At 35.6% G+C, this 24805-nt stretch overlaps 1 protein-coding gene across 1 annotated transcript; it reads right to left on the reverse strand.

Annotated features, from left to right (window-relative positions):
• Positions 1-474: 474 nt before the first annotated feature.
• ENDOD1 (endonuclease domain containing 1) lies at positions 475-24805 on the reverse strand. Its single transcript, XM_053708604.1, has 2 exons — positions 24363-24805; positions 475-6142 (listed from the first exon to the last, which is right to left on the reverse strand). Exons 1-2 carry the CDS (start codon positions 24657-24659, stop codon positions 5081-5083), a joined length of 1359 nt encoding a protein of 452 aa, XP_053564579.1. The 5' UTR covers positions 24660-24805; the 3' UTR covers positions 475-5080.

Here is a 24805-nt window from a genome sequence, read left to right on the forward strand (position 1 = left end):
GTAGGTGTTATCTATCTTTTTAAACAATAAAAAAATTAAGAAGACTGTCCCTTTAATTTACATATAGTAGTCATACTATTTGCACATTGGTCCAAAAATGTCCTTATATTGCATAGCGATTTAGAACATACACACACTTTATATATAGTTTGGAGAAAAAAAATTGAATACAATATAAGTACTAAAAAAAACATTTAGAATGGAATCTTGTTTTTCAAGGTTTTGAAAATTAAGTGCAGTCCAAGGACACACTCCTTTAGTATGTTTACTTTGTCTCTTTTGCGGTGGCCATTTAGAAAATAATACATAATATTATAAACAAAACTAAAAAGCTCAACCAAACTATGACACACTCCATAATAATGAGCGGCATGGCACCCTTTCTTGGGGAAGTGGAAAAAAAAAAAAAAAACACACACTTACCAAGAAAAAAATACAGTTAAAGCAAGCAAAATAAATAATGAATGCACAATGCAATTTTTTTGTTTTGTTTTAATTTGCTCCCTTTCAATTACGCATAATTATTTCTCAATATCAGTATCCATTGAACGTTTTATACAAATTTTTGATGTTATCTTACAGCAGATAATAACACACAATAAATACTTCCAATGTAATAAAATACAACACCCTCAGCTAATTTAAAAGCAATACATCTGACTGAGAATAGCGTTTGCAAATAGTCAGTGCATCAATTCAGTTTTCTTGACAAAATGTTTCAAAAGTTAGTAGTCCGCTTCATTTACATTATCTATTAAAAGAGACATTAAACACCTTGTAATTATAACATTTCACTGCAGTCTTGCAAGAAACTAACATGCTGGGTAAATTTGAAAATATTTGGAATGCATTATCATATTTGTTACATGAGTAGACACATCCAACTCTCCATTAATTTGCAGTTTTTATCTCTGCTGACGAATATTTGACAGGGGTGAAACTAACTAAAAAAACTTTTAATTTTCATACTTAAAGGGATACTAAACCCAAATGTTTTCTTTAATGATTCAGATAGAGCATGCAATTTTAAGCAACATTCTAATTTACTCCTATTATCAATTTGTCTTCGTTCTCTTGCTATCTTTATTTGAAAAAAACATTTTTGGTTCAGAACCTGGGTTGCGCTTGCTGATTGGTAGCTAAATGTACCCACCAATCAGCAAGCGCTATCCAGGGTGCTGAACCAAAAACAGGCCAGCTCCTTAGCCGCCTGATTTTTCAAATAAAGATAGCAAGAGAATGAAGAAAATTTGATAATAGGAATAAATTAAGTTGCATGCTCTATCTGAACCATAAAATAAAAAATGTGTAGTATCCCTTTAATCTAAAGGAAAAGGGGGCAAAAATAAATAAAGTATATTGCAAAGTTGTTAATTAGTTTATAATAGAATCTCAAAGTATTTACTGTTCCTTTAAACAAGTAATATTACAAATTGTGTTATATTCTATCCACACAACAGATTATTACAGATCTCACAAAAACCTTGATATATTTGTTCTATGGGTACATCAGTACTACATTATTTAACATGTGTTCCAAATGCATAGCGCTAACGACAACTAAAAGACATGGGGCTAGTTCACATTCCAGTTATTATAATCAATAACTATTATTTTTTTTGCCTCATAAAAACATGTAGTAATATATTTTAAAATGTTTTTTTAAATTAGTGGAGGTGTTTTACCTCAGCCAGTTAACAAGTTATTCTAAAAGTGATTCTATGGAGGTGCACAATGAGCTGTTCTGATAGAGAACTTGTCGGTCTTGGCAAACGTAGACATATTTTGCTGTTGCCATTAGCCTTGTCAAAATGTAAAATTTATAATGCGCATGATGACATTTGTCCTACTTATGGTTTCTTCTTCAACTTGATTTAATAAAACACTAAGGCCTTGATGCTCTTGACATTGTAAACTCAGACATCAATAAAGATTTGTTTTGTTACCACAAAATAGTAAAACATACAAGTCCATCAGCCTTTAGGCTGTGAAAGTTTAAGGGACTCAGACAAATTAGTTTTTTCCTTCATATATTGAAATATAATGGATAATATTTTGCCAACATACAATAAATACAAATAATGAAAACAAGTTTTAATTTGGTTATATTATTACGATTTTTAATTGAAATACTGTAGTTTTTTAATTCAGTAATTTTCTTAATCTTGTTCTCAGTGCCAAACAGAATTAAAAAAAATTCACATTAATTGTGGTGGAAAAGCTTAATTCTTTAATGCTCAACCTACACTAGATGACTATCTGCAGTGCTTCCTTGTGTATATCATAACTGAACATTAATTTCACACATGAAAGCAAAAAAGGGAAACAAGTCAAAATGAAACTTGATTTTGATAGCGCACACAATTTTAAACATCTTTTTAATTTACTTCCATTAACAAAATGTGCACAGTCTCCTTATATTTACACTTTGAGTAGCCAGCTCCTACTGAGTATGTGCAAGAATTCATAGAATATACGTATATACATTTGTGATTGGCTGATGGCTGTCACATGATACAGGAATGGAAATAGACATCACTTTGAAATTTGTCAGAAAAAAAAAATAAAAATCTACTACTCATTTGAAGTTCAGGATAATTGCTATTGCATTTTCTTTTTATCATTCATTTGTTGATTATTCAAATATATTGTATTTACTGGACCTTTAACTTCTAGTTGCAGCTACTACATGATTTGTCCCAAAGATCCAGATTTAAATAATTTGCCTCCAACCTCATGCAAATGAGATGTTCCTTTTTATGTGAGGCCCATCAAAGAATGTTAGTTTGTATCTTCTAAGAAATCTATATGCAATAGAAAATCTATGTCCCATATTGACATATGCTAAATAAACACAGAGGTGATTATTTTGTTTTTAATAATAACATACATTTTATGAAACCAAACTTAACTCTGCATCTATCACTGATTTTCCAGACTCTACGAAGCAAAAAAGGGGAGGTGAAAAGGGCGTTCATTTTTTAAACAGATTTCATAAAAAATATTACAATTTATAATTTTTGCAAATGAAAATATTTATAAAAAATTCCCATAATCCACAATTAGTGTCTAAAAAAATAAATCCGTGTTGCTGGGAACTATAGTGACATAGTGAAGGAACCTAAAGTTTTTATGGTCAAACCTTGTTCAACAGAATCTTACTTTGACTCTGCATGAGGATTACATTTTAAATAAATTAAGCTGTAGTGTTATTGAACAACAATATATTTTTTTCCCTTGGTAAATTAGCTCAGCAGAATCTTTTGGCACTCTACAAAGGACTGATAAAAATAAGTCATGCAGTGTACATTTCTCTACCCATGTGGTTTTATTTTGTATTATTACACAAGCCAATTGTGTATGCATTGTGAATGAACACTAGCCATCAAATGACGCTGGGCCTAATAAGTAATTAGTAAACACAAATCTCATGAGCATGAAAGTTAAGCTCGATATGTGAAACTAAAATCTTTCGGTGGCACTGGAAAGTGGTGATGTGTTTTAGCAAATAATCTTCAGAAAAATAAATGACTGGTCTACCAAACACTAATCTGAAAAGCTTTGACTTTCTAGAGTAAATATAATTTGTTTGATCTAAAGTTGGTTGTTTATACTGCACTGGTAAAAAATTATCTATATCTACCTCTATACATACCGTATAGATTACCATAACACAAGTAAAACATAAAATGTTTGTAAAATCTGAAAAGCCAGTCCAAATAAAAAATGATTAGCAGTTTATCATACATATTTATAAAGTGTTTTTTTTTTGCAATGATCTTTTCATTTATTTTGCATGAAATTTAAAGCACGGCTTTGACTATTTATGTTCTTTGCTCTACTATAAAATCACAAAAAGTAAGTGTCACTTTAAAATGCCATCAAATTATTTGTTTCATTAAAAAGAAAAAAAAATACTGAAATGATATTAAGTACCATCAATACTGTTTAAATAATGTTTTGGTGTGCTGCAAGATCAGTATATTGATTCCTTTCTGGTGTATTTTTGCTATTTAACACTCCCCCCCCCCCCACACACACACACAGATTGAAGTAGACTTCCACAGCAAAAAAAAGATAGGAATATTTTTTTGCCCCAACTAAAGTTTTCTTGAGAAATATGGAGTTGTCTCTGCAGGATGTGGACATTTAGTGGATAGAACTGGATTACATGATATTACAAGCTACATCATTTTTGATCACAGAAACTGTCCCAGATAGACAGAATTTCAGAACAGTAAAATACCCTCACTACTTTATTATTAGTTTTAAAAAGTATTTTGTATTGCACATAAATTATCCTTAATTAATAATTCCACCAAAACTACAAATTTGACATAACAGGACAAGCATGGTTTAACCCATCTCCAGTCTAATTGTGGTGGTTTGGCTGCATCATTCTAATAAAAGCAAAATACAGTGTACAGCGTTACCACTTCATGACTGGTTTTTAAATAAGCGAGCTTATAAAATTATAAGGAATGCGGAGCTGTGTACTAGTTGTGCTGTAAAATAACCTAACCCATGCAAAAAAGAAAAGCTAGTTAAAACCATTACAGAAAATGTGGAACGTTAATGTGCCTTTAACTAATACAGGGGGGGGGGGGGGAGAGGAAAGGTTGCTTAATGCTAATAAAGTTGTCAGAAGAAAAAAAAAATGAATAATAAAAAAAAAAAAAAAACCTGTCCACCTTTTAGAAAATTATTCCATGTAGAGAATTGAGGGACAATTGCCATTGTGGCACTGCCTAACTGTATATTGGAATCTGCTCACAAACTGAATTGCAACTGAATAATTACAGTAATTCTTTATTTCCCACTCCCCCCCCCTCAAAAAAAAAAAAAGTAGAGTATATAGAAACATATCCAAAGCCAGTTAATGGGTTTTGGATAATTTACTCACAACTAGTAGTTGACAGTAGTTAGTGTATCTATATGGATAATGTTCCAGTGGAGCTATCAAACACTGATTTACAAAGCATGTTGGTATGAATTCCACTGGAAATACTTATGATGACTTGCAGTAAAGTGCAGGAAAAAAAATCAGCAGTACTGTTCCCATTTTAACTCATCACACCAGTCACTCATCATAACCTTCAGACTGTCCTACAAATCTTTGGATAAACCTACCACCTGCAAATGATGCCACAGAGAATGAACTACCAAATGCACCAAAAACCCCTTGGAAGCCCAAAGCAAAGATACCACAGACTCCACTTAAAATGTCTATGCCTACAGTGGGTATGGCACACAACGTATAATAAGGGAAGCTGGCCATGTCAAGTAGGAACCTTGCTGGCAGCCTAAGTATGAAACACACAACACTGAACATATTGTTAAGGATCCGTACAAAGCCGCAGATAATGTTTCCAAACACACGAAGAACATCACATGGGATATTTAACAAAACCTTGCTTAATGCAATGATATAAGTAGTGACAGCAGTCCAGATCCAGTACAGCCGTCCAAATATGAAGCTAAAGATTTGCTTCACCAGAAACCATACTAGACTTAACAGACTCTTTACTATTTCGTATATAACACAGAAAAAAAACTGAAGAAGTCTTAAAAACGGTCCAGTAGCTTTAACTGGAGGTTCTGCCTCTGATTGTCCTAAGGATTCAGATATTTTGATTCTTTCTGGGTGTGTGGCGCCTCCTCCACACTGGTTGGAGAATAACTTAACACCTCCTAAAAGATTGTTCTCAAGTTCTTCCACTGTAACATCTTCTAATCCATCAGCATTAGCCGTATTCTTGATAATTCCCAAAGACCAAGCCTCAGGTTTGTTACAACAAGCTGCCAACCAAACAGAATCAGGAACTGTCACTTTATCATTTATTTTAATACTAGAAGGAATGGCACCAGCAATGAGGTGAAGGTTTCCTCCATCACCGCAGTAAGGTAACAATGCTTCGTTAATAATTTGTTCGATGTTGGAAGCCCATTTCTCTTTAAAATCTGGTGAAAATGGCACAGAATTTGTAAGTGTATTAGGGGCTTTATGAAAGAGTGATCCAGGCTGGTAATCTGAGGAAGCATAGTCTTCCTCCAAAGCCTGGTTGGAACCAAGGCTTCCAATCTGCTCAGAGAGGTCTGCGCCATTTGTCACTTCCTCCAGACTGCTTCCTGTATCATCCAGCTGAAAAATAAAAGAAAGGGAACAATAAACATATTAGGTGGCAAATATAAAATCATGTATTATTAAGACTTTCTAAGTACCAACATATCACACAGAGGTACAATACATTCATTAAAAACAATGGAACATAAAATAGCATATTGATACCAAAGGAGCTCAGGATCCTACATCCATGAATGAGGTCTTTCTTTTCCATAAAAGGATTACCAAATGTAATTCTACAATCTATGACAATGCATTGTTTTTATATAAATTAAAAAAAAAAAAAAAAAAGTGACGTTCCTGTACAGAGTAAGCCAACATTTTTGGTGAGAGTTGTCTTTATCAACCAGTGAGCAAGGTATCAGCTGTGCACAAACAAGCGCTTCAGGTTAGTGGTTAGTTTCGCTTTAAAAAGCTTTTACTTGACCCTTTTCCTAAAAAAATATCACTGCCCTTTTCTAAACATGATAGACAAAAAAATAAGTGTATCATGTCCCTTTAAATGTCTTTAAAAAAAAAACTGATAAATATCTCTATAATTAAAAAAATAAATAAATGAACATGCATAATTTTGCAACTACTACTTCCTATTTAACACCACTCCAAACCTATTATTATTTGGTGATGTCTGTCCAAGTGTCTTATTGTCCAGTTTTGCATAACAACACAGTTATATTAATACACATTTTACCTCTCTGATTATCTTGTATCTAAGCCTCTGCAGACTGCCCACTTATCTCAGTGCTTTTGACAGACATGCAGGTTAGCCAATCAAGGCAGACTAACTACTTCTTAACTCCACGGGAGTGAGCACAATGTTATCTATATGACACACATGAACTAGTACTGTGTAACTGTGAAAAACTTTCAAAATGCTCTGAGCTAAGAGATGGTTTAGAAATCAGTTTGAGCCTACCTAGGTTTAGCTTTTCAAAAATACCACCATGAGAAATTTGATTTGATGCTAAATGTAAATTGGAAAGTTGTTTAAAATTGCATGCCCTATCTGAATCATGAAAGTTTAATTTTGACTAGACTGTGCCTTTAAGCTTTGGCCTTTGTCTAATATTTGAACCACGTTACTGAAAGAGACTGGAGTATTAGAACTGTATATTTAGGTTATTTTCTGCTAAATTGTATTCTGAGAGTTAAAGGTACAGTTTACACCAGAATTTTTATTGTTTTAAAAGATAGATAATCCCTTTATTACCCATTCCCCAGTTTTGCATAACCAACACAGTTATATTAATATACTTTTAACCTCTGTGATTATCTTGTATCTAAGCTTCTGCAAACTGCCCCTTTATTTCAGTTCTTTTGACAGACTTGCAGTTTAGCCAATCAGTGCCTGCTCCCAGATAACTTCACGTGCACAAGCACAGTGTTATCTATATGAAACACATGAACTAACACCCTCTAGTGGTGAAAAACTGTTAAAATGCATTCTGAAAAGAGGTGACCTTCAAGGTCTAAGAAATTAGCATATGAACCGCCTAGGTTAAGCTTTCAACTATGAATACCAAGAGAACAAAGCAAAATTGGTGTTAAAGTAAATTGGAAAATTGTTTAAAAATGACATCCCCTATCTGAATCATGAAAGTTTATTTTGGCCTAGACTGTCCCTTTAATGTGTAAATCTGGGGTTTCCTTAAGATTTCCCATATCAAATAATCTTAAGTGCTGGCAGCTAGATATTATAGTTTAGTGTGGGTGGCATTAAAGGCGAGTTTTGGGCATTTCTTTAACGTCTAGTACAGACTAAAGAGTATTGTTAACCCTTGCACCCACTGAACTAAGTCATGTTTGCCTGACGCGGCTAGATTGTGACATATTAGTGACAGTAGAAGGGGTCTGATAACCCTTTCTGTGCCAAACAAGTGACTGGCGCAGGGTTGGTTAACCTTGGTCATCTATATATATTTTATTATTATTAATTTATAAAGCGCCAACATATTCCGCAGCGCTGCCCATGGGTACAAGGATAAAAGTACAACGTAGAAACAATACAATAAAAGACAAAATTTTACAGACAGATACAGGGGGAATTGAGGGCCCTATTCCCGTGGGAACTTACAATCTAGATGGGTAGGAAGATGGGAAACAGGAGGTGGGGACTGCAAAGGTGGAATAATATTAGTGGGGATATGAGGGCAACTGTTGGGTTAGTGAAGTTGGGTGATAGGCTTCCCTGAACAAAAAGGTCTTTGGGGGGGGGGCGGAGCGACGTGTTTTTATGAAGCTCCTCAAGCCTGAAGGACTTTATTCATATTTTACAAAGTAAAAATACTACAATTAACAGATTTGAAAGTCTCTTCTGCCAGGACCGGATGGATGCCCACTGTCGGGGACCATACAAGTTCTTTGCCTATGCTCTTTGAGACAGATATACGATCAGCTTTTACACAGGTTTGGACTCCATTTTGTAACTTGCTCTACGCAACATATCGATCATAAGTAGCTATCCCTGTGTGGTTGTGAAGTATATGGCTGGGGCTGCCGTAATCTTACCCCCCCCCCAAACTCTGGGGTTACGAGATCCTACTTTAGGATTCTGATTTGATTTGTAGCAGAACAAACCTGCAATCATTAGCTTATCACACGCTATAGAACTTCTACGCTATCTATCTTACACTTCATTTGCGTACTCTAACAGCCTCCCACAGACTGCTCTTTATACTGTATAAGGGAGCCACTTCGCCAAACATTTTCTGGACTTTTGTGTGCTGGGGGGCACGCCATAAACACTGCCTCACAAATGGAGGCTTTGGATAACTGGGAACGCTCAGTGACGCAGCTTTTAACTAATCATTTCCGGAGCCTAGAAGAAGAATTACACAAAATTCTGTTCAGCTCAAGATTTACTATAGTTCCTGTGAGTTCTGATTACTGTGACCCTGTCGCTCTGAGCACTGGAATATCTGACCCAATGCCGCCTATGCGCTATTGCTCAACAGATGATTCCTGTTATGTGGAACCCTCACCTGTCATGGATGATCGCCAAAGGAGGCATATTGCACAGGACAACCCGACATGCAGTCTAGCGCTAACGTCTAACTGTTGTCAGAGCAGGCCGGCACCTGAAATAGCAGCAAAGTCCACAGTGATTCTGACGGAGGCGCTAGGCACTTCACTGGACACCCGAGAGTTGTCAACAGAAGACCCCAGGAAACGGGCTGAGACTTTTCTCGGTGATGTGAACCTAAAGTCCCCTAATTTGAACAGGGGGATCCCAGTTTCACTTAAGGCAGCAAGGAGACATATGAAGCGCGGTAAGAGGTCCCTCACCCTTAACTATGTGGTCTGTATGTTAGTCAGTGGGACACTGGACCTCATTCCAGGAGATTATAACGAGTTAAAAGGAGGATTACTCTGCCTACTGTCTCCCATAATTAACTTTGAACAGAAGCGGAGTCTTTTTGATCCAGGGGGAGAGACTTTGTCCGACATAGCTGTGAGCTACAGCACTTTCTAGTCTGTGATCAAAGGCTGAGACTTTACAGTAGTACCATGCCATGTAGGGCAGAATAGGTTTATAACAATTACATATTCCCGTGCTAAATGAGTACACTGATATAGTTTTGTTTACTTTCTAGCCTAAACCACTGTTTTATATGTCTTGTTTTTCTTTTTAGGGGGCTCTTAGTTCAGTGTTTAGCGTTATCCACACTCTCCAGCTTGCTCCTTGTGCTTGTACTGTGTTGCCAGCGGCCGTGGTGACATGGTGTGGATTAGGGGTCAACATTAGGATAGTTAATGTATAAGCCCCTTGCTTTAATTTAAACATATAAATATTTAGGGAATTCAGATGACAAATACCTACAGGGTGACTATTTGCTCGCTTAATAATATATTAACACCCTTTACCTGTATCTGCATTAGGTAGACCTAATCCCTCAGTGTGAGTGTATGAGGCATGGTAATATAATAGTGAGCCAGCCCTAGCTATACTCCAGGATCTTAGATAACTTAAGAAAGGTGACTCGCTACTCTATGGCATCCTTTGGGGCATTTCTGTACCTCCATCTATAATGCCTCAAATCTTATGCCCAAAAGTCCTAAGCTGATACTTCTTACTGAAAGTGATCCTGTTAAATTAGGACCTGGTTGATGGACTTCAATGCAGATATTAGTTACTAGATATAATTCTCTTAATACGAGAATGTTATTACTTCTATACTATATTGGGGTATTGCAGAGATAAATTTGCTACTCCTGAGGTTAGACACAAAGTAAAGTTCTTATTTTGAGAAATGCTCCATGTATCTGCGACTCAGTTCTCCAAAACTTGATTATAATTTATATTGTTAAGCCCTATAGTATACTGGCTCTTCCTAGTTGTACGTCTTAAGATATACAATACTCCACCTAGCTTTAGTGTGTGTGTCCCTATAACACTAGATGACCAGTTCGTATTAGTATTACTGGCATATTACTGTTGATCCTCCCAAGAAGTGGGTATACCCTTCCAGAGATCTGACTATATGTAATACCCCCCAACATATATCCCTCTATAATCTTTGCAATCTGTTGCTAATTTGGCTCCCAAGCTATTCACTTGTCTCATTGTTTCAAGCTCATTAATCTTGATAAAGTTCTATAGTGATAAGTTTTTTTTTCTTTATATATATTTGTACTGATGACTAATGTGTTAACTGTTTTAATTTCATGATCTGCGTTGGAGGTCCAAGAGCGGCCTCTTTTTGCCCATGACTACCCTTTGTGACGCCACATGTTGTACTGGGAGACCCAAGAGTGGCCTCAAAGATCATTCAGAGGGTATACAGTCTGTTAGGCACACTAACTGTTCAATTCTATTTGTATGCATTGTTATGTAAACTTGTGCAGCTTTGAGTTGATTTTATTGTCATGCTTTGTATATGTGCCTCAAATTGATTCTCAATAAAAAAAAAAAATCAAAAAAAAAAAAAAAAAAAAAAAAAAAAAAGGTCTTTAGGGAACATTTAAAAGGAGGAGAGCTAAAGGGAGAGTCGGACGGCTCGAGGAAGCGCGTTTCAGAGGGTTGGAGCCGCACTAAGACAGCAGGAGCTTGGGTATTCTTACGCCCTGTAAAAGAAGTGGTGCACATTCACAGGTGACGTTGCCTGCTTTTTGATAGCTACATTTTGTACTTTGGAGTCAGAGTGCATGACACAGAGCAATGGATTTTTATTTTTGTTTTATGTTATTTATGTGGTCTTTTTATATAGGTTATAAACTGTGTATAAAAATGGCAAAAACGTAAACCTCTGGTTCTGTATTGTGTGTGCTAACTTGGAGTGCGCTATACTGTGAAAAAGTTGACACCACTACAGATTTGGGAATATTTACCACTTCTATCACATGGTGTGGGAATACGTGAGATCCAAGATGGTGGTGCCCTGTATGAAAATGCAGAGCTTCACCAATCAGAACCTGTAAATGGTTAAAATAAGAGACCAGCTGCAGGCACATGAGGAAAAACAACATGGTAATATCCATTAAATTTGCTTCCAGCAGTTTAATGTCTTTTGTCCTTGAGAACATGCCCAGTCAAATGGGTTGAGCCAGCAGGAAGAGCAGAACTCCTGGTATTAACTCTCATTATATATAAAGGTTTCCTTACCTTGTCTCTCTCTGTACACAAAAGGTTAATACTTAGGTTCTGAGGTTTTCAATTTCAAAAGCCACATAAAACCTAATGTTGCAATTTCCAATACAAAAAAATGCTATGAGGCTGGTATAAGTAATTGTAAAAACGTTGTGGCAATGTACTCAGGGTGACAATGTACTCGAACAAGTAGCTTATAACAGTTTGTTGTATCACAAGAAGATACAGGGACACCCTTTCAGTAAAAATGTGTCTCTATTTCTCTCCCATCCCCTTACTTAGAGGTTGCCTTCTTCTGATGTCTCTTGGGGACATAGCTTTTTATAACCAATAATGCAGAATTTATATTTTCAGTATAACTGGTGGGTTCACATGGCTTGTGGCAGACACTGCACTAATTGGCTAAAATAAAAGTCAATAAATAAAATGGCATATGATCAAGGGGCTGTCAAAAGATGCTTAGATACAAGTTAATCCCAGAGATAAAAAGTACATTAACATAACAGTGTTGGGTATGCAAAAATGGGGAATGGGTAATAAAGGGATTATCTATTTTTTTAAAGAACAAAAATTCTGGTGTCGACTGTCCCTTTAAGTTGGACACCCTGGCCAACAAAAATAAATAAAATATATATATATATATATACACACACATATACATATACATATATATATCCACAAAGTGTTTACCAAGCACTCACGTTTTTTCAATTGCCCAGGTGCGGTGCATAAATACACATATATCACAAGAATAGAGACCGCACTCGTAGGTCTTCATAAATCCACCTTAGTGATTTTTAATAGTAACGTTTCGGGGTTTCCCCCTTTGTCAAAACACATATACACTATATATATATATATATATATATATATACACACACATATACATACACACATATACAGTATATACACAGTATCTGTCTTAATTGAAAAACAATTGCAAAATACTTGGATGGCAAATATTCATATTTGCAGAATATGAATTTAAATTATTTATGAAAAGAAATAATAAAAAGGAAACTTATTTAAGAAAATATCAATACAGATATGTATTCCTCCTAAGGCAGCAGGAGGTCAATTAAGTGCAGGCACTTATGCCGAATATTATAAGGAATTTTGCTTTAAAAATATTGATTTGTTAATGACTTTGAAATAGAAGTGCAGCACTTTACTCATGCATGGTCACTAAGCAGTCAATAATGGTCTGTAGAGCACACATTTACCTCATGCCACAAGACATTGCCAATAATAACAGCTTGCACTCCAGGGGACGTCATTTTTTTTGTCATAATAGTCATTATTGGTTTTAAAATGCAAGCTTTCAAAGCTCTAATGTCTTCAGGGATGTCCTAAAATTATTAACAATTAGTTCATTTTAAATCTTAATTGATATCAGTAGTAGTAAGTATATGGATGTTTAATCAAACTCATTTTGAAAATAAAGTGAGTGTGAGTGAGTGAAAGAGTAGGAGTGAGAGTGTGTGAGACTTTAAAACTGCAACTCTGCCGAACATGGGCAAGAATCATTAGTCTTGGTAAAACGTTATGGGTATATTTGCATTATAATATTGCAAATTGTATCTATAAATTATCTGGGAACATACTTAGCTTCTAATTGATGTGGGCGTACAAGGAACAAGCTTGTAGTATAACACATGATACTAATTACTAATATGTGTCCAGTGTCCTGAAATGATTAAATTTTTCACAGTCAAGCTTTCGGGACCAGTAAACACCTTATGATTTTAATGTAAAAACAGTTTAGTTATGCATAGTGAAACCACTTTACAAAATAAATACTTTATTTATTTTGCTCATTTTCATGTAATTCAGCTCTGAAAATAGGATTTTTTTCTAATTCTCAAAACTGAAGTACAATGCAGACTTCTGAAGGCTAACCCAGCTACATATAATTTCCCTAATTTGCTTCAGCAGATAACAACTGCAAAACAATGCACTTTATACTGTGGCTAGCCTTGTCAGCTGTAGACACAAGGATAGATTACCTCCTCCTGATAAGGCAAGTAGTAACAGATTTTGGCTATTGATAAACAATTGCATCAAACACAATGTTAATTTGTTTTAAAAAATAAGATTTGTTATTCTATAGCACGGCAACGCATTGTAATTACAGTGTGTTTTGGGGCATGAAACCCAATTTTTTTCTTTCATGATTTAGGTAGAGCATAAAAGCTTTAATAACTTTTATGCCAGCTTTATACAACCAGTTTATTTCTATTATCAGATTTTCTTCATTCTTTTTGTATCATTTGTTGAAGGAGAAGCAATGCACTACTAGTTGCTAACAACACATGAGGTGAGCCAATGACAATCGAATATATATATATATATATATATATATATATATATATATATATATATATATATATATATATATATATATATATATATATATATATATAGCCACCAATCAGCAGCTAGCACCCAGGTGGATTTGCTGCTCCTGAGCTTACCTAGACAAACCCTTCAACAAAGGATAACAAGAGAAAGAAGCAAATGAAATCAAAATTTATCTTTCATGATTCAAATACAACTAAATTTTTAACAACTTTCCCATTTACATTTGTTATCTAATTTGCCTCATTCTTTACTTATCCTTAGTTGAAAAGAATACCTAGATCGGCTAAAGAGCAGCAAAGCACTACTGGGAGCTAGCTGCTGATTGGTGGCTGAACATATATTCCTCTTGTCAGTGGCTTAATTTATGTGTTCAGCTAGCTCCCAGTAGTGCATTGCTGCTCTTTCAATAAAGGATCTCAAGAGAACAAAGCAAAATTGATTTTAAAAGTTATTTGAAAAGTTGTTTAAAAATTGTATGATCTGACTCATGAAATAAAATATTTGGGTTTCCTGTCCCTTTAACCCCTATAAATATGTTTGACACATAGTTAAAGTCAGCTCGCAGCAATGCACTAATGAAAAAGCTAGCTGAGTACATTTTGATCCATTTTAAGAATACAATTAAAAATCAATTCTATTTGTAATTAATAGCTATTAAAAAGGTTTTCTACTGTTTACCTGTATTTTATTTTCAAAATTATTATTGCGGCCAAACCCAGGGTTTTTCTCATTATGCGGGCCCTTTAACGATAGTCTACCTAGGTAGAACCATCATGATGGCCCGCATGTGCAGTTTGTAGAACATTGTAGTCTCACGCACGAGCAAAGTTTTTTTTTATCCTTTCTTTCTTTTCTTGAATCTAAGCTAAAAATAAACATCAGTGCTTCTGACACTGAGGTCTTTGGGCTAATCTCTAAAACCAATCAAGAATATTTTTTTAGAACACAATTTTAAGATACAGCCAACACAAGAAGTTGGAGATAAGACAGGAAATAAAAAGAAAGGAAATTAAAAAGTTTTAAATAACACAGCTAAAAAAAAAACCCGCTTGGACTGAAATAGAAAATGCACGTTTTCCTGAGATTATGTGGACAGAATACCATAACTGGGTGAAATAGAAGAATGAAATAAAATATAAAATTGAATATGTGATCACGGAAACATCATCAGTGCATCTAATGATCATTAATAAGTTCTTCTTGAATATACTAACAGACTTTAGGGCATTTTTATAAACTCTGTATGGAGCTTGATGCCCCGTGTTTCTGGCGAGCCTTCATGCTTGCCAGAAACACAAGTTATGAAGCAGCGGACTAAAGACCGCTGCTCCATAACCGGTCCGCCTGCTCTGAGGCGGCGGACAGACATCGCCGGAAATCAACCTGATCCTGCTAGTGGCCGTTTGTCCGCGAATCTGCAGGAGGCGGCGTTGCACCAGAGGTTCACAAGAACTGCTGGTGCAATGATAAATGCTGACAGCATATACTGTCAGCATTTATTGATGTGCAGCAGACATGATCCGCAATATCAGATCATGCCCGCTCGCACTTTCTTAAATAGGCCCCTTTGCCTCTTCATATTTTTTTCCCATACTAAGGGCTAGATTTATCAAAGCCATTCTCCTCTAATATCGTCCAAAATAACGCATACAAATGGATCCTCATATTTATCAAAGTACTCTGCGCCTATAATTGCGCAAATCTGAAAGAAACTTCTTCGCACTTCACTTGCATTCGCCTAGGCACAAAGGCGCGCTCCCAAGTGCACCAATATACATTAGTAATAGGCGTAATTTAACAGCCCGACCTACAAATACGCCCAGTTGCTTATTCATCATTGCTTTCCGCCGATAATTCCGGCTGTAATTGCGTGTTGTATATTTCGCCATACAGACTGAGTCGAACACCATTATAATACATGCTTTTACATCTTGAGATGCAGTACTTTACTCTTTCAACTAATTTTTCAAAAGTTCAGCGCAAAGAAGATACTGTTATTCCCAGTAATTTGCGCTTCCACAGGCGCATATGGTACTAAAAGTTTTATATGTGTATATCGACATATTCATTTTTGTGTCAACTTATGGCACAAACAACACAGAAACATTGTGTAATATAAATATTAGCTAATTAGTTACCTTAAAAACGTTTTTTTAATAATCAAAACATGGCGGCGCAAATATTTATAGGGAGTAAATGCTGTTCCCGACAGGCGCAATTTATCATTACTACGCCCCAGCTCGCCTGCGCAAAGTTAAGTCTATTTTTTTTATAAATTTAGGCGGGAGGCGAGCTGGGACGCAGTTACAGGCGAAGAACATACAGAGTTCGCCTAGCCTTTGATAAATCTAGCCCTAAGGCTTATTCAAAACGGAATGGTACAAATCCCCTAATCCGAAATTCAACAATTCAGACCTTTTTCATTAACATTTTTTTTTAAGTCACAATCTTCACTGTCTGTCTATATTTATTTAAAACCATTACCTTTCTGATTACAGTACTGTTCTATCTTTGTGACGGTACTGTGTATACAAACGCTGTATTGTGATGTAAATAATAATAAAGATATTGTTTACACTTGGTCCATCCCCTCTCCAAGTTGTCCATTTTACAGATGTGAATATACAAACTTTTTTCTAGTCTCAAGCAGTTTGGATAAACGGGTTTGTACCTGTATAAGCTTTGCAAGCTGAAAGCCCATATGTATCTGAATTATTAGAGGTAGTAGAAAAAAAGAGACCATTGAGGCATAGTGACATATTAATCTGTTACCAAAGAAATGCAATAAATTTTTTAAAGGGATACCTCCTAAGCTTGCCTCCCTGCGTTCCAACAAAAGTTACTAATAGAACAAATAAAAATTGATAATAGAAGTAAATTAGAAAGAGGTTTATAATGATATGTTCTATCTGAATCATGAAAGAAATATTGTGAGTCTTATATCCCTTTAACATAGCAAGGCATTTGTAAATTGTAGAGATTATATTTACAGCACTAAGTATTATACCCCTTTAACAAATACAAAACTAAACTTACACTTTTAAAGTTGGTCATCATGTAATAAGTACACACAAAATGTCATTTTTTTTTCTCTTTAAATTCCATGCAATGGAGCTGACCAGCACATACCAGCCTGACTACTGCACACACCCACATTCCAACCTCTTAAGTCAAGCACAGCAAGACCTGCAGGTAAATCTAGCTCTCAGACAAATAAAACCTAATTATTAAAGAGTCAGTGAGCTCTAAAAATGCCATGCATGTGAAAAAGCCCTATTTAACCACAGCAAAAACACGTCTGCATTAACAAAAAATGATGTTAAAGCCATTTACATTGAGTTTGAAGCAAACATGAAGATTCTGACTGTCTACAACTGGACCTTAAGAGCTGATTGCTCATTGGATGATGAGCAGAACGCATAATGCTGGGCAGTGAAACACCACACAAGCATAAAATAAAAAAAATAAAAGTTTCAATATAGAAACATGTTTTACAAAAAAAAGTAATAAATTTTAAACATTAAAATATTTGTTAATGATTATTAAAGGGATATGAAACCCATTTTTTTTAATTCATGATTCAGATAGAGCATACAATTTTACGCAACTTTCTAATTTACTCCTATTATCAATTTTTCTTCATTATTTTAGTATCTTTATTTGAAAAGCTGAAACATAAGTTTAGGAGCTGGCCCATTTTTGGTTTAGCACTTGGGTAGGGCTTGCTGATAGGTGGCTACATTTAGCCACCGATCAGCAAGTGCTACCCAGGTGCTGAACTAAGAAATTGGAAGCCATAATATATGTCACTGAGCCTGCAACCAGAGCGCACTCACAGTGCTGTGCATTTAAAGGTCAATAGAACAGTGAAGGCCTCCTCTGAACAAGTGTGTATATTATATGGAGCAATACTTTTATACATGTGTGGGAATTACTGGAGTGAGAACTGGAGACCCCCCTCCCATTAGTCACATTTCCTGTTCCAAAGGCTGAATATGCAATAAAGAAAATGCTATTCAGACCTAACATACCTTCAGACTAAAAGGAACCTAACAGACCTTCAGAGAGGTTAACTGAACTTTTAAGAATGTTTAAGTACACTTAAGTATTTTCAAGTACAACTTAAAAGACCACTAAAGTAAAAACAGGACAGTAAAGTCAAACAAACAATCTTAAAGGGACAGTCTAGGCCAAAATAAACTTTCACAATTCAGATAGAGCATGTAATTTTAAACAATTTTCCAATTTACTTTTATCACCAATTTTGCTTTGTTCTCTTGGTATTCTTAGTTGAAAGCTTAACCTAGGAGGTTCATATGCTAATTTCTTAGACCTTGAAGGCCACCTCTTTACAAAATGCATTTTAACAGTTTTTTACCACTAGAGGGTGTTAGTTAACGTATTTCATATAGATAACACTGTGCTTGTGCACGTGAAGTTATCTGGGAGCAGGCACTGATTGGCTAGACTGTAAGTCTGTCAAAAGAACTGAAATAAAGGGGCAGTTTGCAGAGGCTTAGATACAAGATAATCCCAGAGGTTAAAAGTATATTATTATAACTGTGTTGGTTATGCAAAACTGGGGAATGGGTAATAAAGGGATTATCTATCTTTTAAAACAATAAAAATTGTGGTGTAGACTGTCCCTTTAAAAGGACATGAAACACACACACCACACATATACACACGATTATATATATATATATAGCCGCAAATCAGCAGCTAGAACCTAGGTTCTTTGCTGCTCCTGAGTTTTCCTAGATAAACCTTTCAGCAAAGGATAACGAGAAGGAAGCTAAATTAAATAAGTAAATTGGAAAGTTGTTTAAAATTGTATGCCGTGTCTAAATCATGAATGTCTATGACTTTACTGTCCCTTTAAATGGTTAAATGGTTGGATAGCACATAACATTTTAACCAACTTTCTAATTAACGTCTATTTCCAATTCTGCTTAGTTCTCTTGTAATCCTAGGTGAGCTAAGGAGTGTGCACGTGTCTTTAGCCACCTGGCAGCAGTGTTTGCAATAATGCTTATAGCAATGTTATACATTGTTATTTACACTGCTGCCATAGAATGCTACACATACTTAACGGCAGCAGAGTTTGCAACTATGTATAAGATTGCTATAAGCATTGTTGCAAACACTGCTGCCAGATTGCTAAAGACACATGCATGCTCCTGAGATTACCTAAAATTACTCAATATCAAAGGATATCAAGAGAAATAAGCAAAATTGGTAATAGAAGTAAATCAGAAAGTGGTTTAATATTTCATGCTCTATCAAACCCATTTAAAGGGACACTCAGGTTAAATTACATTTTCATGATTCAGATACAGCATGTAATTTTAAACAACTTTCCAATTTACTTCCATTAAAAAAAATGTGAACAGTCTTTTATATTTACAATTTTTGAGTCACCAGATCCTACTGAGCATGTGCAAGAACTCATAGACTATACGTATATGCATTTGTGATTGGCTGATTGCTATCACATGGTACAAGGGGAGTGGAAATATACATAACTTTGAAATTTGTTATAAAAAAATCTACTACTCATTTAAAGTTCAGACTAAGTGCTATTGCATTGTCTTGTTATCTTGCATTTGTTGATTATGCAAATCTAATGTGTTGACTGGTCCTTTAAGTTTAAATTTGACTTCACTGTCCCTTTAAACTTTCATGAGACAGATAAAGCATGCCACTTTAAACAATTTGCTTCCATTATCAAAATAAATCTTTTTATATGCATGTGCAAGAGTTCAGTCACAGTGTATACATATATGCATTTTGTGATTGGCTGATGGCTGTCACATGATGCAGGTGGTATGTAAAAAAAAATCTATTGCTCATTTGAAATTCAGAGTAAGCTCAATTGCATTGTCTTGTTATTGTGCATTTTTGATCTACTGTATTTAAAAAGGTCCTGTAACCCCTTAAGGACTATTACCTATAAAAAAAAAAAAAGTATTATTATAATATATATATATATATATATATATATATATATATATATATATATATATAAAAATAATAATGTATATATTTTTTTTTTTTAGTGGACAGTCCAAAGTATTAATCTATTCCCATTTTGGTATATTTCATACCACTGTTATACTGCTAAATGCAATCATATTAACAATCGTATGTACTGGCAGACAGACAGTCTATGCAGTTTAGGGATAAGTTGTTTTTTTTTTTTAATATGTATATTTTTTATTTTAATTTCTGTAGTGTAGGGAATCCTCCCTGATCTCCCTGATCCCCCTAAACAGCTCTCTAACCCTCCTCCCCTCTAATAGCCACCATCTTAGGTACTGGCAACTGTCTGCCAGTACCCAATTTATATATATTTTTTCTTATGTATATAAAAACAATTTTTGTAATGTAGCGATCCCCCCTCATCCCATCAACCAATTGTCATTGGGGCCGCCCCTCCCTCATTTCTGTAGTGTAGAATCCCATCCCTCCCTAAAAAATGTAGCAGGAAATAGAGTTTTCTGAGATGTTTAGAAAAAAGGCTGAAAGTTGTCCAAAGATAAAATTACATTAATGCTTTTATATTCCCTTTCTTGTCCCTTAAGAACTACTGGAATGACCTTGTGCCAGCAAAAGATAAAGTGTATGATTACCAGGGATGTTTTGGAAACCGTTTTATTAGAACCTTGTAATGTGTTTTAAAGTCTGAATTAGAACTGGATCTGCAAGAAGCCTATATGTTTACTATATCTGCTTAATTAACATTTTCTGATTTACTTTGATTATCAAAATATGCTTTATTCTTTTTGTACTATTTGTTGAAGGAGCAGCTGAACGCACTGGATGAGCCAATGACAAAAGTATATATGTGCAGCCACCAATCAGCAGCTAGCTCCTAGTAGTGCACTGCTGCTCCTGCCTAGGAATGCTTTTCAATAAAGGATGCCAACAGAACAAAGCAAAGTAAGATAACAGAGTGAAGGGGAATGTTGTTTAACATTGTATGCTCTGTCTGAATCATGAAAGTTTAACTTTACTGTCAATTTAAACCCCAAGTGGTGGATTAACACACAGTTTTGTTTAATCAATACTGCAATAATAGAACACCTAACACAGAGCATTTTATTACTGCACCTGTATGTCCATTTATATTATTTTAAAGTGAATGTAAATTTTGATGCTAAAGTGCCCGGTTTTTAAAAATTCGATTAAAAACAGGGGCACTTTAATTCATCAAAATTTACATTTCACTTGTGTTGTGTAAAAATACCTTTTAATCTTGACAGCCGCTTCAGCTTCCTCCGCCCGTCGCAAAGCCTCTTGCTGGCTCTAAAATGAAGAATCCGGCTTCCTCCAATCACGGCTTCGAATCAGACACTGATTCCCCCGAGGGGGGGGGGGAGCCGTGATTGGAGGATGACCGAGCCATCATTTCTGACGTCAGAAATGGCTTTGTGACAACCAGGGGAAACTGGAGCGGTTGTCAAGTTTAAAAGGTAAGTATTTTTTCACAACGAGTGAAATGTAAATTTTGAATTAAAGTGCCCCTGTTTTTAATCGATTTTTTAAAAAAACCTGGCACTTTAGCATCAAAATTTACATTCACTTTAAGTTTATTCAATGAACCTACTTCCATTTCTGTAAAAGAAGTGAATCCACAAAATACTCCAGTACACGCTGCTATTTCTAAATTTGAGATTATAATTCCTTATTCTGGTGTTGCTGTTTTAGTGAAAAATGTATTTAATCCCTGTAGGTTTCTTTCATATCACCTCTCCCCATTCTCTCAAAATGATGGCGGATTTTGTTTACTGAACACCAGAAGGACTGAAACACTGATCAGCCTAAGTAGAGTATTACACAAAATCTGGCCTGTTAGAAACACTGCTGTAAAAGACCTTAAATAAAGATGCTAGTTAGCTAGATGCTTATGGGCAGAACCGTTTACTTTCTTTGTAAACGGATGTTAGTAAATGTTATTATGTAATCATACTAACCTTTTAGCTCTGCAGAATATAGTAATGCTTTTTACAGCATAATCATATTAATAATAAAAATAATATCATATCCCTTAAAGGGACAGTCTACACCAGAATTTTTATTGTTTTAAAAGATAGATAATCCCTTTATCACCCATTCCCCAGTTTTGCATAACCAACACAGTTATAATAATATACTTTTAACCTCTGTGATTATCTTGTATCTAAGCCTCTGCAAACTGCCCCTTTTTTCAGTTCTTTTGACAGACTTGCAGTTTAGCCAATCATTGCCTGCTCCCAGATAACTTCTCGTGCACAAGCACAGTGTTATCTATATGAAATACGTGAACTAACACCCTCTAGTGGTGAAAAACTGTTAAAATGCAATCTGAAAGAGGTGAGCTTCAAGGTCTAAGAAATTAGCATATGAACCTCCTAGGTTAAGCTTTCAACTAAGAATACCAAGAGAACAAAGCAAAATTGGTGATAAAAGTAAATTGGAAAATTGTTTAAAATGACATGCTCTATCTGAATTGTGAAAGTTTATTTTGGTCTAGACTGTCCCTTTAAATGTTGCAGGATCTGAACTAAACTGTTCTACAGCAGTTCATTCCTTACACAGCTCCACCCTCATAAGAAGCAGTTATCAGAGCACTGCCCATTAGTTACCATAATGCCTCCTAAACAGAGTAACTCAGTAGAAATGCACAGCCTGGCTGCATTATAAAGGACTTCTTGTGCACACATTCATAATATTATTGTAAGCAAAGCAGCCTGGTTATAAATTAAACATAGTCTGGGTGTATGCCATGTATAGAGTGCTGGTGGCTAGAATGGGAAATGAACTGGAATGCCTACATTTCAGGAAATGACACAAAATCATGTTATCTTGTATTCCAGTCCAGTGCTACAAAGCAGCATGTTTTTACAATTTACAAGGCAAATAACAACTTATTTGTATAGGTTTCATTTGTATGTTAATGTGTACACTTTTAGAAAATGTAGCACCCATGTAATTATTGCTAGCACCCCTGTGTGCATAAGGTTTAAACATGAAATAATTGCCAGCAATCTATATATTAAACCAACTGCTTGTTTTGTCCAAGTGTCTCAAATATTGCAGTGCTTGTGTTCTGGCAGGTTTTTGGAATTGTGAAAGCAAATAAAAAAACATTTATAATGTGTAGGTAGGAATCAATTAAATTTTTTCTTTGGTAAACAGCTAATGATACACTGAATCATAACATACCCAGCCATTGTATGATGTGCACTCCATAAACTAGTGGCACACGAATGTCAATTTAATGTTATTATTGGATATAGTCTCTCCCACACCCAAATAACAGCAAGGAGATGAGACAAGGAGTGGCTTGTGACAAAGCCCCTTGTTCACAGCTGACGTCAGGCAGACCTGTCATGATAAACACAAGCCCTTCATTCTTTTCAGCTGATCCATCAAGGCTTTTGCATATCACAACACCATGTCTGACATCAAAGCTGCTCTGTAGTGATCTGTTTCCATAATAAAAGAGATGCAAATATATGAAACATCAGTGTATGCATAACTGCTGTAAATAGCTGCATAGTATAATGGCCCTTTGTCAACCAAACCAGCATCTCACTGCCAGTGTGAGCAATAAATGGATGTAGCAATCTGATTCAACATGGGCCTTTAATGTAACGCTTTCTATATAGCCATAGAGTATAACCACGATCAGATAGATTTAGGATAGCTCAGAGTCTGGATGTATGAGCAAAATAATATATAATAAAGAATATAAAGCCTGGCGCTCTTTTTAGAATATATTAAGATATTTTTTTATTATTAAACTGGTTGATTTCCAAAAAATATATAATTGCTTATGTTGTTATGTGAAATACAGTCATTTGATAATGAGCAATGCAACACCCATCCCAGTTTAACATTAAAAGACCTGCACCTTCCCTATGAGCTCATTGTGCCATAGAATAATGTTGTAGCTTTAACACTTTTTCTGCCAGATGAAGTAGCAATGCAGTGCTTATCTGCCAATAAAGCCACTGTCACGTCAGGATTATTATTTGCTTCATATAGGTTTTCTATATAACCTCAGATACATAGTTCCTTATTGGCATATTAATTGTGTGGTGTTAGTAAACATGCAGTATACAAGAAACAGATAATATACGTTCCCCTAGTAGCATATAAACTGTTTATTATATCTATACATATAGAGGAACCTGTATATACACCACACATGCAGAGAGTAGTCTATAAGACTCGGTTATGTACTGGGTACTAAGTACCTGCGTAGCGCACGCTCCCTGTTCCGTACAGCATAGAGGTACTAACCTGGGGTTCCACCAGCCAGCTGCCCTCACCACTGGCTGCATCCTCCGTATAGAGAAAGGCGGAATACACGGGGATTTTGTGCTCGGTGCTATATAGTGTAGCAAACTGAGTCCCCCCGTTGAGTTTCTGACAGATCTTGGCATGGGATGGGTCACTAAATCCCTGCGGCGGGCTACCCTGATAGAAGTAGTTATTGCACTCGGCAAATCCATCCTCTCCCTCTGTAACCAGCCGGGCAAGCATACAGGGCAAGGCTGCCAGGCACAGCAGCACAGTCAGCTCCATCCTCAGTACCATCCCGCACGCACTGTCAGCTCCCAGCACCTGCCCAGTCTAGGCTTGGCTAGTGAGTCACTGATTCGAATCCCTGACTCGACTCTCTGCAGTGAACTGGGTGAATCGAATCATGAAAGTGATTCAGATTCAATTCATTGACTGTGCTG

The sequence above is a fragment of the Bombina bombina genome, chromosome 3 (genome assembly GCF_027579735.1).
Source record: "Bombina bombina isolate aBomBom1 chromosome 3, aBomBom1.pri, whole genome shotgun sequence".
Classification (NCBI taxonomy): Eukaryota; Metazoa; Chordata; class Amphibia; order Anura; family Bombinatoridae; genus Bombina; species Bombina bombina.